At 34.0% G+C, this 16960-nt stretch overlaps 2 protein-coding genes across 5 annotated transcripts in view; one reads left to right on the top strand and one right to left on the bottom strand.

The window, feature by feature from the left end:
* Positions 1-3220, top strand: part of LOC133795778 (LIM domain-containing protein WLIM1-like) — a 5901-nt gene extending 2681 nt beyond the window's left edge. For both annotated transcript variants that reach the window (XM_062233247.1, XM_062233242.1), the window contains exons 3-7: positions 1047-1298; positions 1805-1901; positions 1984-2024; positions 2148-2231; positions 2798-3220. In XM_062233247.1, the coding sequence (XP_062089231.1) occupies positions 1161-1298; positions 1805-1901; positions 1984-2024; positions 2148-2231; positions 2798-3025 (588 nt within the window). In that variant the 5' untranslated portion in view covers positions 1047-1160 and the 3' untranslated portion in view covers positions 3026-3220. The remainder of the gene's footprint in view (positions 1-1046; positions 1299-1804; positions 1902-1983; positions 2025-2147; positions 2232-2797) is intronic.
* A 5590-nt stretch (positions 3221-8810) lies between these two features.
* Positions 8811-15206, bottom strand: LOC133795761 (uncharacterized). Of its 3 annotated transcripts, none has more exons than XM_062233220.1 (18): positions 15049-15206; positions 14815-14877; positions 14225-14318; positions 14025-14133; positions 13904-13942; positions 13286-13369; positions 13094-13155; positions 12395-12497; positions 12048-12188; positions 11686-11754; positions 11545-11601; positions 11196-11459; positions 10976-11050; positions 10737-10847; positions 10387-10457; positions 9801-10022; positions 9533-9629; positions 8811-9397 (listed from the first exon to the last, which is right to left on the bottom strand). In XM_062233220.1, the coding sequence occupies exons 2-18, from the start codon at positions 14873-14875 to the stop codon at positions 9086-9088; spliced, it is 1971 nt and encodes a 656-aa protein (XP_062089204.1). In that variant the 5' UTR covers positions 14876-14877; positions 15049-15206; the 3' UTR covers positions 8811-9085. The 3 variants fall into 3 exon arrangements, with proteins under 3 accessions (XP_062089204.1, XP_062089210.1, XP_062089215.1); XM_062233226.1 differs by having other exon boundaries at positions 15053-15204; XM_062233231.1 differs by lacking the exon at positions 15049-15206 and having other exon boundaries at positions 14025-14114; positions 14815-14830.
* Positions 15207-16960: the final 1754 nt, after the last annotated feature.

The raw sequence follows: 16960 nt of genomic DNA, 5'->3' as shown, positions 1-16960 counted from the left end.
TTATAAAGTAAGAGTAAAATATCTATAAGTTTATATCCTGTAGAGACAATGCAAATTTTTATATAACAAAAATGTAATTAATGAGTTTATTATTTAATTATTTAAATGAAATTGTAAGTACTGAATTTATTTTGCAATAATTTATTTTAAAAAATTATAAACTTTCTTACTATTATATTTAAAACTATTAGTATTAATTGATACATCAAGTTTTTCATTAATTATAATTTTTGGAGAAAAAATTGAAGAACAATAATAATTTATATTGAAAAGTTTGAACAAATAAATTATATTTATTTGAATAAGATATTAAGAGACTAGGAGAGTATATAGAATTAAGAAATTTCAAGAAAAAAATAAAAAACTAAGTATGAGACTTTTAAATAATTTAACTATTCAAAAATGACAAATTGAGAATTTTACTATAAAAATAGGTATTTGTAAGAAAAAAAAAAAAGGGCAATTGCATAGAGTGATGTGAAAAAATAGGCATTTGTGGCCATGTCGATAATATATATCAAGAGTCACGTAATACTATGATGAATCGAGAGAGAAAGAGAGACCTAACATGAATCCAGCTAGCAGTTAGGTCCTTCATGATGAAATTTTGGTACTAAAGAACGGGCCATTATCACCTTTGAAAAAGTAAAAGCAACTTTATGAACAACGTAGAGTATAACATAATTCACTCAACTCCTGACAAGTTATCTTATATGGTTAAGGGGGAAAAAGAAAGTGAGTACCTACTATTGCACAAAAGAAAGGTATCATAATATTAACTTTAAACGTTTATGACCAAAAAAAAAAAAGAAAAAAAAATAGAAGGTTATTATGACATGATGTATAATCGTTTACTGTTAAATTTTTCGTAAATAATGGTATGGAGTCGCTTTAGATTCGGACAAAATAATTGCCAAATAGTGACAACAATTTACTTTATTTACAAATTATCTATCATTGTCGTTGACATAGACAGTGCAGTCCGCATTTCTCTATCAGATATTTTCATCTTAACCTTTGGTTTTTTACTTTCTCACAAATAAAAGGCAAAAGAAGAGAGATGGAAGAAGGCAGCACGTACGTGGAAGAAGATCAGTGGAAAATAAGGTCTGGTTGTGGTTGTGGTTGTGGTTGGGGCTCAAAGGGTTGGATAGGAAGCCATGGCCACATTTGCAGGAACCACCCAGAAATGTACTGCATGCAACAAGACGGTGTACCTGGTTGATAAGTTGACAGCTGATACCAGGATCTACCACAAGGCCTGCTTCCGATGCCATCACTGCAGGAGTACCCTTAAGGTACATTACATACATATGATATATATATATATATAACCACATTTTTTTACTAGTATGGTAACATTTTAAGGAGTTTTATTCGTCATCTAGGCATTTGCATGGATCACCATGCTTATGTATAATTATATATTCATTTGTACCTTCCGTGCCAAGTATGTTACCTTAATTTCCAATTTCAAATTGCAACTAATACAAGCTAAAAAAAAAGAAAGAAAAAAAACACATGTATTATTAATTTATTACTGTTATGGTTTCCTGATGTATACCTTATTTTCATTATTGTCCGTTTTTCACAAGGACGTTTTGTTGAAACTAAAAACTATCTTTCAATATTATATATAGTGTGTTGTTTGTAAATGGAATGGGATTGGATCCTTTGAGATTCTTTTTTTCGCCAGCTATAGGCAACTCATATAGCTAGACTAGCGATTTAGTCTTTTTTAAGATAGACTAGCCATTCATGAAAGGATGACATTTTTTGTTGTTGTTATTAATTCATTTTGCAGCTTAGCAGCTATTGTTCGTTTGAAGGGGTCCTCTACTGCAGGCCTCACTATGATCAACTCTTCAAGCGAACTGGTAGCCTGGACAAGAGTTTTGAAGGTGACAGACCTAAGAGTTTAATAACTCAACTCAATATAGACTCTTTTCTGATACTAATTATTTGTTTCTTATTCAACATCAGGGACTCCTAAGATCTTGAAACCAGAAAAACCAACTAGCGAGGTATGTAATTTATGGTCGATTACAATCACGATCCCAACTCTTTTATATGTTGTTCATATGATATAATTAATAGCGCTTTTATAATATTGGATTTGGATTTGGATTTGGATTTGGATTCTACAGAATGCAAAGACAGTCTCGAATATGTTTGCGGGCACCAAAGATAAGTGCGTGGGATGTAACAAAACCGCTTATCCGATTGAGAAGGTAATTATAGTTCACCTGTGAAATGACTCAACCTTAGCTTCTAAACATTGCATTATGTATGGATACATTCGTTCAACATTTGACTCCTTAATTCAATCCATATTATTCAAGATTTTTTCTTTCAACATAAAAAATCCCAGAAATTAGGACAAACTAAATAAATAAAGGGAAAATTACATTAAATACTAATTTTTACTAAAAAAATTATGTTTTTTTTACATTTTTACGGTTTTGTCTTTTTTATTTTTTTGTTTTGTTTTCAAGTTTTTTTCATGTTGATTTTAGGTTTTTTTTTTTATTTTTTATTTTATGTTTAGTTAGTCCAGTGAATTGTTTTCAAGTTATTTTTTAGTACCGAATTTTTTTAATTGTGAAATTTTGAAAATTGTATTTTTAAAAATTTGATTGCGTATTTTAAAAAAAAAAAGTAAGAACTATAAAAAAGTAAAAAAAACAAAAAAAATTGTACTTGAGAAAAAATCTCATAAATAAATTTGCTCGGTAAAGTAAAACAAACATATTGATAAAACCACCTAATCCTGGTTCATATGTTGATTTTTGCTAAGGTGACGGTTAATGGAACTCCTTACCACAAGAGTTGCTTCAAATGCACTTATGGGGGTTGCACCATAAGCCCATCCAACTATATTGCACATGAGGGAAAGCTCTACTGCAAGCATCACCACATTCAACTCTTCAAGGAGAAAGGAAATTACAGCCAGCTTGAGGGCGATAGTGAAGAGAATTCCTTGAGCGAGAGAGTCGCTGCTGTGGAAGTCACTGCTGAATCATAGTAGACTTACAGACAAGGACCAACTCTCAGATTCTTGCTCATTGTGTAACCCTATATATTTGGGCTTTGCTTTTTATCGTTCAAATGTTTTGAGTGGTACTCTGTTGTTGAGGTTTCAAGTGACTTCATATGCATTTACAAGTCAAAGGTTTTTCTGTATCAAGAACCATCGTTATAAGACCATGTTTTTGTACCATTTTTCATCTTTGCATTGGTTTTCATTCGGTTTTAATCACCAATCCAGATGATACTTTAGAACTGCATTTTACTAGTAATTTACACTCTAGATTGGACATTCAGTTTAAAAACTGTTAGGGAATTCACCTTCCTCACACCAGCTTCATTTTGGGATGTTCTTCTCTGCACTATGAAACAACAATGAAGATTACAACTTGTCACTACTAGAGAACTTCTACACTTGATGGATTACAATGCCTTGAACTCAAGCAAAACCCCAAGTACACTTAACCATGTACAAAGAAATCTCTCACCCAAGACCCAAGTGTTTCTCTCTCAAGCTCTCTCTCTGAAAAAGCTCTTATTTTACAAATGAAATCTGTTCTCCTATCACCCCTAAACAACAGAGATAATAAGACTTATTTATAGGGGGTTTTACAACTGTCATCTAATTTAAAAAATATCATAAATAAACATAGACTCATCTGGAGAAAAAATAGACAAGACTGGAAGAAAAACGTAACTTTGCTGATGTGTTCTGATGTTTAATGCAGACCAAATATTCTAACAAATTTCCACCTTGGTCTTCATTAAACATGGATTGCAGAGGTAAACATAACTTCCCAAGGATCCCAGTTCAGCCATCAACTATCATCCATGATCAATTCCGAGCAAGCTTAGACAGTAGTTAAACTTGCTCAATGGCAATATCTTAGTTCCAGCATCAGCGGGGTTCTCTTCTGTGGGGACTTTTTCGACATTGATTACACCTTCAGTGACCTTGTCACGAATAAAGTGATACTTGATCTCCACATGCTTAGTCTGGTCATGAAATACTGGATTCTTACACAAATGTATGGCACTTTGACTATCTGAAAAAATTGTAGCTTTTCCTTTGAACACTTGTAGCTCTTTTAGAAGACCTTGAATCCAAATACCTTCTTTGATTGCTTCAGTAGCAGCCAAGTACTCAACTTCAGCAGTTGAAAGTGCAACTACAAATTGTAGTTGAGACTTCCAACTCACACAATTCTCACTTACTAGAAAGTAATAGGCTGTAGTAGACTTTCTAGTGTCTCAGTCTCCAGCATAATCCGAGTCTACAAACCCACTGATTTCCACCTGATTATGATGCTGCTTGTACACCAACCCATATCTAGTAGTATTAATCAAATAACGCAGCAACCACTTCATAGCATCCCAATGAATTCTTCCGGGATTTGCCATGAATCTACTTAGAGCACTAATCGAGTGTGATAAATCAGGCCTAGTACAAATCATTAGATACATTATAGCTCCAACAGCATTAGAATAAGGTACATTGGCCATATCTTCCCTTTCAAACTCAGTTTTAGGACAATCAGCATTTGTAAGCTGATATTGACTTGTCAATGGCTGTTTGACAGCTTTAGCACCCTTCATAGAAAACTTTTTTAGAACCTTTTCAACATAAGACTTTTGATTGATGAAGATGGTATGTTGATCCCTATTTCTCTTGATCTCCATACCTAAAATCTTTGTAGCCATGCCCAAATCCTTCATTTCAAATTCTGTTTTGAGAAGAGCCTTCAATTTATTCAACTTGTTCCTTTTGTCACTAATCAGCAACATATCATCCATACACAACAATAGAAACTCAATATCTTTGAATTGTTTTCCTTTGAAGTAGAGGCAAGGATCATAGTAGCTTATTTGAAAACCATGCTTTATCATGAACCCATCAAAACGTTTATACCACTACCGAGGAGATTGCTTGAGGCCATACAACGATCTCTTGAGCAAACAAACTTTATCTTGGCCTTTGAACATCTCAAACCCAATTGGTTGCTCCATGTAAATAGTCTCTTCTAAGTCATCATGTAAAAAAGCAGTTTTTACATCCATCTGGTCAAGTTCCAGATTGAACTGGGCAACCAAAGATAAAATGATTCTTATGGTTTTATATTTAATGACTGGTGAGAAAATCTCTGTAAAATTCACTCCTTCCTTTTGAATGAAGCCCTTAGCAACCAACCTTGCTTTGTATCTCACTAGTTCTTGATCATTCATGCCTTCTTTTACTTTGAACAACCATCTACATGCTACTACATTATTGTCTTTGGGTCTATTAACCAGTGTCCAAGTATCATTCTTGTACAAAGACCTCATTTCCTCCTTCATAGCATCAATCCAATGCTTTGAATCTGAACCTTTTACTGCCTCTTCATATGAGTTGGGTTCTGAATTAGCTAACTCAAGTGCAGACATCAGTGCATAAGCTATCATGTCATCCCACGCTGTAAGTGTAAGCTTCTGGACTGGTTTTGGTTATCTCCTGACTATGTCTCTTGCAAGTTGATATGACGCATTCTGATCTGCATGAATTTCAGATGTATCTACACTTTGTTCTGGTTGCATTTCAGCTTGAGTTTGAGTAGGGGTCTGAATCTTATTTTCTTCCACCTGATTTTTGTTGGGTGCTCTTGTTTCCATCTGAACTAAAGTCTCTATTGTACCTGCATTGTTAGTACTATTTTGTTCTTGACCTGCAAGAATGTTAGTTTGAGATAAACAAGGAAAACAATCTTCTTTAAATATGACATCACGACTGATTATAAGTTTGTAACATTTGTTTTCTTTAACCCATAATTTGTAACCTTTAGTTCCCTGTGGGTAACCCAAAAATACACACTTAACTGCTCTAGGATCTAATTTACCCTCTCTTTGGTGTGCATAAGCAGCACACCCAAAAACTCTTAAGTAAGACAAGTTTGGTGGTTTATTGGACCATTTTTCTTCAGGTGTCTTAAACTCTATAGTTATATTAGGACATCTATTTACTAGATATGCAGCTGTCATTATAGCTTCCCCCAAAATCCCTTGGGTATACTTGAACTAATCATCATACATCTAGTTTTATCAAGTAGTGTTCGGTTCATTCTTTCAGCCACCCCATTTTGTTGAGGTTTTAATCTCACAGTCCTATGTCTTTGAATACCATTCTCTCTACAATATGAATAAAATATCTCATTGAAAAATTCTAATCCATTATCGGTCCTCAATATTTTAATCTTCCTATTTGTTTGATTTTCCATAAGAATTATCCAATTTTTAAAAGCCTCAAATGCATCATTTTTATGTTTCAATAAATGCACCCATACTTTTCTAGAAAAATCATCTAAAATAGAAAGAAAGTAATTGTTACCTCCAATTGTTGGAACCTTTTCTGGACCCCATAAGTCTGCATGTAGGTATTCAAGTATGCCCCTTGAATTGTGTTGCCCAACTTTGAAAGCCAATCTGTGATGTTTGCCCAAGACACAATTCTCACAAAAATCTACCTTGCTCACCTTATCCTTTCCAAGTAAGCTTTGTTGCTTTAACACTTGCAAGCCTTTATCACTTATGTGACCAAGTCTCCTATGCCATAGGATTTCCTTGTGATCTTCTGGTGCCTCAGCTAAAGTGTTGCTGCCAGTTACTGTTTCACCAATTAGGTAGTATAGAGAGTCCTTAATTCCCTTAAGAACTACCATTGAACCTCTACAAATCTTCATGGTTCCATGCTCTATTTTTACTATATAATCTGCATCATCAAGCATGCTTGGTGAAACCAAATTTCTAGATAGATTAAGAACATACCTGACATTCTTCAATGTTCGAATGACACCATCAAACATTTTGATGTTGATTGAGCCTATTCCAGTTACTTGGCAAGATTGATTATTCCCCATAATAACCTTACCACCATTCAACTCTCTGAAATCTTGAAGCCATTCTTTATTGAAAGTCATATGGTATGAACACCCAGAGTCCAAGATCCAATCTTTTTCATTTTCTCCTGTTGCTGCAATTAAAGCTTTAACATCATTACAAGCTTTTCCAATATTTACTGAATCCGTATGTTCAGATTTTCCCTCGTAGATGGATTTAGCACTTTCACAGATGGAACTCCTGCCCTTTTGTTTTCTGAGCCAGAGATAACAATCTCTCTTCATGTGACCAAGCTTGCCACAATGAAAACACGTCCTTGAATTGTTTGGACCTCTGGAACCAAATCTACCTCTGCTCTTGCTGTGCCTTTTACCATGATAGCCATTTGAGTTTTTGTGTGGTGATCGACCCCTTGCGTAGTTGCTTTCTCCAAGGTTTGGTGAAGAAGATTTTTCTGATTTTAACTCTAAATCCTTTGATTTCAATGTTGAAATTATTTCTTCTAAAGTAATTGATGTACGACCATACTTGATAGCACTTTTGACCTCCTTAAACGATTCAGGCAAAGAATTTAAAATGATAATTGCTTGGTTTTCATCACTAAAAGCTTCTCCTTCTCCTGAGTTAGCCAACTCAATGTTCATCCTTAGAAACTCATCCAAATTCTGCTCCAAACTCTTGCTACTGCTCATCTTAAATTCAAAGATTATTTCCTTAAGAAAGATTTTGTTGGTGAGAGTCTGTTGCTGAAATAACTCATCTAGTTTCTTCCAAATCTTGGATGGAGTGTCTTCTTTATCAACCATTCGAATGATGGAGTCCGACAAATGAAAAATCATAATCCCAATGGCTGATTCGAGCATTTCTTCTTTTTGATCTTTTGTAGTACCTTCAGGCCATGAAATGAGATCTTCAAGAACACGCAATAACTTTTGAGAAGCCAACATTCCTTTAATCTTCCTTCTCCAAATTCTAAAATCCCCATTACCATCAAACCTCTCTATTTCAAGCTTCATATTACTCATATTGTTGCAATAACTCTAATCCAAGAGACTTTGAACAGATTCTTGAACCTTCGAACTTGATTCTTGGACTTCTTTCTTGACTGAAATTTGTCCTGTGTCACATTCTGATGAAGAACTTGATTCAGCCAGTTCTTCCCTTCTTTGTCACCTTTGATCTTGAAGCTGAACTTTGTCAATCAACCTGACTCTTGATACCACTGTTAGGGAATTCACCTTCCTCACACCAGCTTCATCTTGGGATGTTCTTCTCTGCATTATGAAACAACAATGAAGATTACAACTTGTCACCACTAGAGAACTTCTACACTTGATGGATTACAATGCCTTGAACCCAAGCAAAACTCCAAGTACACTTGACCATGTACAAAGAAATCTCTCACCCAAGACCCAAGTGTTTCTCTCTCAAGCTCTCTCTCTGAAAAAACTCATATTTTACAAATGAAATCTGTTCTCTTATCACCCCTAAACAACTGAGATAATAAGACTTATTTATATGGGGTTTTACAACTGTCATCTAATTTAAAAAATATCAAAAATAAAGATAGACTCATCTGGAGAAAAGATAGACAAGACTGAAAGAAAAACGTAACTTTGCTGATGTGTTCTGATGTTTAATGCAGACCAAATATTCTAACAAAAACAAAGACGCACTTTCGGTTACCAGAAATATAGAAATATATATAAATATATCACACGTGATGATGAATTAATTATTGATTTGTGACGCATGTCTAGGCTCATCTGTTTTGGTGAATTGGTGATACATTGCGCTATTTGATGATTTGGTTTGCAAAGGTAACTGCCCTATAATTCCCAAACATAATTATTGTTTTGTTTGCTGATTCAGCTTCCGATACTCTGGACTTGATAAATCATCAATGTACATACCACTTTTGTATGAGCAACAAACACTTTTTCAGGATAATTTTATATTGAAACATATTTATAATACAAATAATACATGAATTGTAGACGTAGTGTTAACAGGACAAGACATGTAAATGAAATCCACCTTGATTACAGCACAAACTTTTATGTTGACCTCTTCTTACACCGCATACCTTGTCTTGTAAATCGACCTCTTCCATTCCAATGCAAGCGCTTAACAGATCATGGTTAAGTTAGGCACCATAATCATTGCCAAATGAAACAGATTACAAGATCAATCAGCACTCTGCATATGAAGCCACTTTCGGGGTGTTATCCTTCAAGATCTGAGCGGCAAGTATCAAGAGCTCCACCATCTCAAATCCTGCAGCAGCAACAAAATCTATCTTTTCGTTTGTGGAGCTCCCGAAAATGTCACCTTGCTCATTCCCAACTCCTTCACCATCCAATCCCAAATCTGCCTCTGCCGACCAGCTAATCGGTAAGGAGCTGCCAAGAGCAGTCTTCACAAGTTTTGCCTTGTAGATTATCTCATCCAGAGATTCTGGCATGATAGCAACTGTACCTGTGGTAGTCTCTGACTCTTTGGCCTGAACGATATGTTACAGCAGAAACTAAAAAGATGAGTTTAAAAAAAACACAAAATAACAGAATTGATTTCACAAAACAAGCACAAGTTAGAATGCCATCAGTTTTTAGATACATAAAAGTGTTACAGATTTTACCTTTACAAGAAGAGACAGACGAAGCCTATGAATTGAAGAAATCAGATGCTCCATACTTTCCATGCTCTCCTTAAGATTTGCATTTTCAATCTTCATCCTGGTGAATTAACAATAACAAAAAAAATAAGAATGTAAAATGGATTAAGAAAATCCACAATTCTACGGGAACATTAGTTTCTAGAACAGGTGGACATTTGCACCCAGAAAAACCAACCAACTACAGATATTCATTTTTCGCAACTCAAAGTATTCAAAGTTTACCACAAACCTGGCAAAGTCCATGTTATCAGATTTCCTGCCAGAGAAGTTCCCTTCATTGTTCAGATGAACTTCCCCTTCGCGTCCTCTAAAGTCTAGTGAACCAACCAAGCGTTTCAAATTTGTTTTCTTCAGCAAGTTTGTTAATCTTCCTCCTATTTCAGGAGCAACAACACTTCTACCCCCAACATTAGCCAACACTTTTTCTGTATTCACGTTACCAGAAATGTTCCTGCATAAATGGATCACAGTATCAGCTTGAACTAATATTAATAATGTTATGAGAACCAAACTATAGCAAAAAGTTAAAATAACAATAACATAACAGAGTAACATATGACACCTATCTATCCCAGATTGATGTAGGCCAAGCTCAGAGATAAACTGATAATATTTACAATTACCAAATGGAAGACAACTTGGTGGATTTACACTATTATACACATCAGCAGTACATGTTTGTACATCTACATCCTAAAGAGCTACAACCAGTAATATACCTAATTTATAACTAGTAAAACAAAAGGAATTATCAAAAGAAAAGCAAACAGAGCCAACTTGAAAAAGCTCAACACTCTGACAAGAAGAAATCTTACTCTCGAAGAAGTTGATGTTCCTGCTTCAGATGCGCCAACTCCATCAAAGCTCTTACCTTTTCATTCATAACCTAGACCAATAATTAAAATTACAGTGTCAAAAAATGAACTCAAAATATTAATCTTCAAATGAAGAAGCATGCACAAATTCATTAATGAATGAACACCAAAAAACAGGTGCAACAGACATATATAGACAACTTATCGAAGCCATTGACCAATTACATACAAAATGAAAATCATGATCTATTAAAAGTTAGGTTTCTAGACTCAGAAAATTACTGGGACTTAAAACTGTAATTTCAGAGAAGAAAGCTTGAAAGAACCAAACACTGTCAAATATAAAACACCTGAAGTAGGTTTCTATGAAGTTCCTCTATCTTCTTTTGAAGAGCAGCATTCACATTTCTTTCCAGCAAATGCCTTTCTTCTTGCTGTGACAAAAGCAATAATGTTGCAACCTGAAAATTTTCATTACAGATTGCATTTATAATTTGTACACAAAATCAAACAAATAATGAAGACTGTATTTATGATTTGTACACAATTGCATAAACAAAACTTTTAAAATTTGACAAAGAAGGAAAACCTTATCCTGCAATGCTTGTGCTAGAGCTTCAGAAGCATCGCCATTTCTATCAACCATACTGTTAGGACTACCCATCTGTAAAATGATTCATTGGAATTAAAATTTCAGAATCTCCTCCATAAGAAAGCCTATTGTAAATACATGGGTCCAAATTTCATTATTCACTTCAGTAAGCACATGTCAATTTCAAAAGTCATGTTAAATTAATCGTATAACTTACCTTAGAAAGTAAATCACGATCCACATCAGTATTTATATGTACATCTCGACATTCATTTTCATCGTGATTATCTTCTCTCGATGAAGGCTCCAAATTGTGAGGTTCTCTTGTCTCAAATTGTCTAATCTTTTCATCTATCGCATCTGCAACTGATTTGATAAAGGATTTTCCACCATCAAGTAAATTCACAACTTGAACTCGAGACTCAGAATGACGATGGCGTAACTCTTCAATACTGCTTTTCATCATTTTATCTGTATAAATCTGCACCCAAGTCGATTAGAATTTTCAAGATGCATACAGGAAATAACATGATGGTAAAACATCTCTTTTTGAAATAAAGACTTACCATCTTTTTTTCCAATTCACGAACTCTCCTCTTCAAATGATTTTCAATTTCCAAACCCTACATGCCAAAACAATCAACTCTTGAACATGTGTTAAAGAATTCAATTTTGTGTGGAAACAAGGAACAATATGAAATTCATACCACCCGCAGCTTATGTTGGAAACTATCTGCACACTTCCTCACCATCTCCAATTCTGCTTCCAAGGCACTCTGTCTGAAGAGAAGTTACTTGATTGCATGTGAATAAAAAGCCTCAACTTAAAAACAAGTGACATTTTTTTACACTAGACTAAATTGTTTCACATATGCAATTATTTGCCGACTAATATGATTCCATGGTGCATATGTCTAATTTACAAGATTAGGTTCAAATCACAAAGAAAATTAAATTTCCCATCTAATGCAAGATTGGGCTAAGATAACAAGTCGAGAGATCTTGAAAATGACAATGGCAATAAGCATAATTATATAATAAATCAAAACTTAAGGTTATGAAAACTTACAATGTATTTAGTTGTTGTTGAATCGTTAAAACTCCAAAATTCTACAGGATCGTGCAAAAGACATGCGCATTTATAATCCCAACTTGTATCCTGAAATCCATCAACAGACTGTTGCCTGATCTGATAAAACTGGTCAATAACCTGCCAAGGAAACATCTCCTTCATGCGTGCAAGGGAAAAAAGAAAGGACAGTTCTACTCAACTTTCAAAATCGAAAATGATCTACAATCTTAAACCATTCTCTTAAAAAAAAACCATATTTATCTGGTGACATAAAAATTCAAAAGAATCACAGTAGTGACACTATCAGTGCTATATGTTGGAGGGTGGAAATATGAGGAAATCACCTTCTTAAAAGTTTCATTCTGCTCCTCCTTTATTTGTAAGCTAACCTGCAGTTCATCAGTAAGTTTTTTCTGTGCAGAACACTCTGCTGTGAGCTCCTCTATCCTGTAACATTAATAGCAGCAGGCACAATTGTATAGAGGTTTTCAATTTAATAAAATCTAATTACTGAGAAACAACAACTATATACAGGGAGAATCTACAATCTTATCCAAATGTCACTATCTAACCAAAAACAACCCCTGCAGAGATTGCATCCGAAAAGTCTATGCAGGTTGAAAAATGAAACTCAAGCACTATCTTTAAGAAATAAAAATTGAAAACCGCAGGCAAGAACCCGAGCTAAGATTATTGCCTAGTCAAGCAGCTAGAATGCAACGATCACATAAGCACCAAACTACTATTAATCTTACTCCTGACTTGACCGCAAGGTCAAAAGAAATTGCATGATACAGAAAATTTAATCACCAAACTTTACTTTTAATTCTTCTAACAAACAAGCTAATCCAGATCCTGCAAGTTTGATGAGTTTTAAATATACTTTGCCACAGATTGTACTTTGTATAGTCAAAGATAATAATTAAAACACACACACACTCTCTCTCTCTCTCTCACTAGAACCAATCAAAAAAGAAAAAGTTGATATCCACATGAATATAAAAGGGCACCCAGGAAGTGAGAGAGAGACCCGGAATAAATACCTCCTTTGTAAATCATTGAATTTCTTTGACATGAATTCCTCGTTCTCCTTTGCCTTCTCAGCCTATAACAAATTTACAAGCCACGTGGCATTTTAAAAAACTATGAAGTATTTAATAAAAAAGAGCATTTTAAAAAACTGCAATACAAGAAAATAGAAGCAAGTAACTAAAAATATATATGGCAATCATAACCTCCATTATTGCATTATCCCGTTCGGCAAAAGCAGCAGCTACACAGCTTTGGAAAAATTTAAGCTGCTTCTCTGCTTCTACATTCTGTGGGGGGGCAAAAAAAAAAGAGCAACCATTCAGACTCATGAAACTAACAGAAAAAGATATTCTGCATTCACTAGTCCCTTGAAGTCATTATATCGGCCTTATCATATCTACCTTCTCTCTCACTACACCAAATTGGACGCTAAGAAGTTAGTAAGCCCTTTCTATTTCTAACTTACTCCAGGTCCAAGCAACAATTGATTAAGCCAAATCCATAAAAAAGCAGAACCAACAATACATCCCCTGGCCTACACCAACATCATCAGATATTCAGAAGGAACTGATGATAAAATTTGGGAACCTAGTTTCTTTTTACAGCCAAAACAATTCAGTCCCACCTATGCTGTTATTATAATTGTTTTTTATATTCTTCACATACCAACTTGATCATAATTACAAACCATAATCATCATCGACTAAATATACAAAAGAAATGAAGATGCAAAAAAAAAAAATTTAGTTTTAATGCAAACCTCTAAAGGGAAAAGGGAGTAAGAGGAATGATGCAGAATAGAGAGAGAGAGAGAGAGAGACCTTTGCAACCTCAGCACTATGAAGATCAGCCAGCTGACTCTGAAGAGAACAACGAAAATACGTGAGCTTGTAAAAGAACTACTTCACTAGAAGAGATATTTAATTTTTATAAACTCCTCACTTTGATTCTATAAGCCTCTGAAAGCTCCTCTTGAAGATTCAGATTCTCTCTTGAGCATGTAGCAAGCTTCTGTTTTAAGCTCTCAATCTCCTGTTCCAAGCCAGCGATCCTAATAGAGAATTAATTTTGATGCAAAACATGTTCAATATTTTCTTAATTGTGGGGCTCAGTAGAAAAAAATAAAAAAGAGGCAATAATACCTTTGAAAATGCATTTTAGTGGCCACAGCAAGGTAGCCAGGCCCGGCTTGTTGCATGCATAGTTGCTCAATATCCTTATGCAATTCATCACGCTCTGCAAAAATCTCATAGTGTTATATATGATAGACACTAGAAAAACAATCAAACATCAATCAAAACATATACATCGATGCAATAGATTTGTTAAGCATCATCAATTACATTTCGACATTTTCAATTATAGTAGACAAATTGAAGTGTTAACCCCCAATCGAAGTTACAATTTAACTACAAAAAGAGAAAGTAGAGTTTCATAGTTTTCAACATTGACATAAAAAACTTCACCTTTTCTCAATCAAACAGGTTTATTCGATTAAAAATAAATAAATAAAACGACATTTTTGTTGTGAACTAAAAGGGAAAGAAAAAAAAACGACTACTATTGTCATGAATCCTATTTCTTTAAATAAAAAAGGCATCACATTCATTCACAGGTCAAACTCAAATGTTCAGACCCATAGTTGCCCCACCAATTTAGGTTTCAGAGCTTGCTATGAATACAAAATAAATAATACTACACACTGAAAAGAAAGAAATGAGCAAATAGATACCTTGCTCCAAGCGTCGGATGCGAAGCTTCAATGATTCGTTCTCGTTCACAGAGGCATCCATTTCTGAAAAAAGGGCATTCACATACTCAATCAGAAGCAATAGCCATCGTTTTCTCTGACGATTTGTAGTTGAAAACGAAATTTGTAACAAAAATCTACTCTTTTATGCGTATATATATTGAATAGAAGAAATTGGGGTTTTGTTTGATTGAATAAATGTAGAGTGAATTATACCTACAATGGAAAAGGTTCCAGCGACGGTGGTAAAGGTGGAGAGATTGGAAGAAGATGAAGATTGGTTGACACGCCAAATTCTCTCTCTTTGTTTTAAATTTTGAAATGTAAAATAAAAATAAAGAGTTTATGATGTTTTGGGCTTCGTTTTTCGACCACATCTCAATTTGATGCCTTGCCTTCCTTACTAGTGTATTAATAATTCTTTTTTCATGAATATATTAATTAAAAAAGGGAAATTTTGAGCAAAAATACCCAATTTTATAATATTACATATAAATATTCATTTTTTAATAAAAAAATACTTAAATTTTAATAAATTTTAGCACTTAAATACCCAAACTTTTTTATTTGCAGAAAAAATTACTAAAATTTGCAAAAATATTACACTTAAATACTAAAAATTTATCAGAACATTGCACTTTGCTACTAGCCAACGTTCAAAGTCGTCAATCGCTTGACATTGTGTCAAGAGAGAGTTATCCGGGAAAGTACCATCCCAATTCAAATGACAAGTGCACCATTAGCTCATAGCATGTCGAGCACTCCATTAAACTCGTAGCATGGTCTGCACTCAACAACACATAGAGCAATAAGATAGGATGACTACCCTACCATCATCCTTTAGGATGCTCAGCATAGACCTAATGAAAGGCCCTAAAACCACTTACTCACTCGATGTTTTAGACCTTTTTTTACCACCCTACCATCATCCTTTAGGATGCTTAGCACAGACCAAATGAAATGCCCTAAAACCACTTACTTGCTCGATGTTTTAGACCTTTTTTAGGTCACTCGACATGTCGAGTGATGGACTTGCTCAATCCCTTGGCCGGCAATCGAAACCTATGTCAAGCTAATCCAAAATAGATGCATAATCTTGGTGTCCTCCCACTTAACATATGATGGCTCTATTTGGTTTAGTTTATTTTAAGTTACTTTTAGCTTCTATAATTAAAAATGTACTTTTGAGAGTGTTTGGATAAACAATAAAAAATCTTTTTTGATTTAAAAGGTTTTTTTTTCGAAAGATTTTATTGAGAAATTATTTTCTAAATTATAATATTTTTTATTATTTCTAATTTACTTATAAAAGATATTTTTTTATTGATATCCAAATACTTTAAAAAGAAACTTTTCATTAAAAAAATATCTTTATATAATAGTTATCAAAACTGAAAAAATAAGTCAAATTTTTTACTTATCTTATGATTTTAGTTATAAACAAAAGCAGAAGTTTTGCCAAACAGGGTCAATGTCAAGACCCACAAAGGTCTTTTTTCAAAACTACTTGACATGAACCCAAGTACACCCATGAACTTATGTCACGACCCGAGCCTTAGGCTGTGACAGATTGTAATATCCATAACTTGGTTAGTCAAATGTCAAACTTTGACCTTTGTTGGAAAATAATTTTTATAAATAATCCTTTAGTTTATACCACATAGTACCATAATTATAAGTCCAAAAATAATGAAATAGCTCCTATAATTATATACAAAAATATTAGTGATAAAAGCAAGATCATCTATCATTATACCTAGAACAATAATATTTACACAGTTATGTAATCACCAAATAGTTAAATTTAATAAGTCCTAAAACACCAAAATAATACTTAGCATCTACCATTCCTCATTCCTTACTATTACATAGCTAATTAAGAGATACAAACCATAAGGTTCCAAATTAAAAACATAAACAATATTCAAAAGATAGGACTATAACTATAAATAAAACTAGGCTAAAATCACATTGGCTCCACCAATAAATCACCTTATCCCTACTTGCATCGCTGGGTTCCTGGAAGGGGAGAGACATAGGGGGTGAGCTTATAAACCCCAGTAGGAAAACAACTAATATCAAATGACCAATAGTTTAATAAAACTCCTGCATGGTTAGCTTTGAAAAC

Source organism: Humulus lupulus, chromosome 1, assembly GCF_963169125.1.
Source record: "Humulus lupulus chromosome 1, drHumLupu1.1, whole genome shotgun sequence".
Classification (NCBI taxonomy): domain Eukaryota; kingdom Viridiplantae; phylum Streptophyta; class Magnoliopsida; order Rosales; family Cannabaceae; genus Humulus; species Humulus lupulus.
Note: the sequence above shows the minus strand (reverse complement) of the source record. Positions and strands in the feature narration are given on the sequence as shown.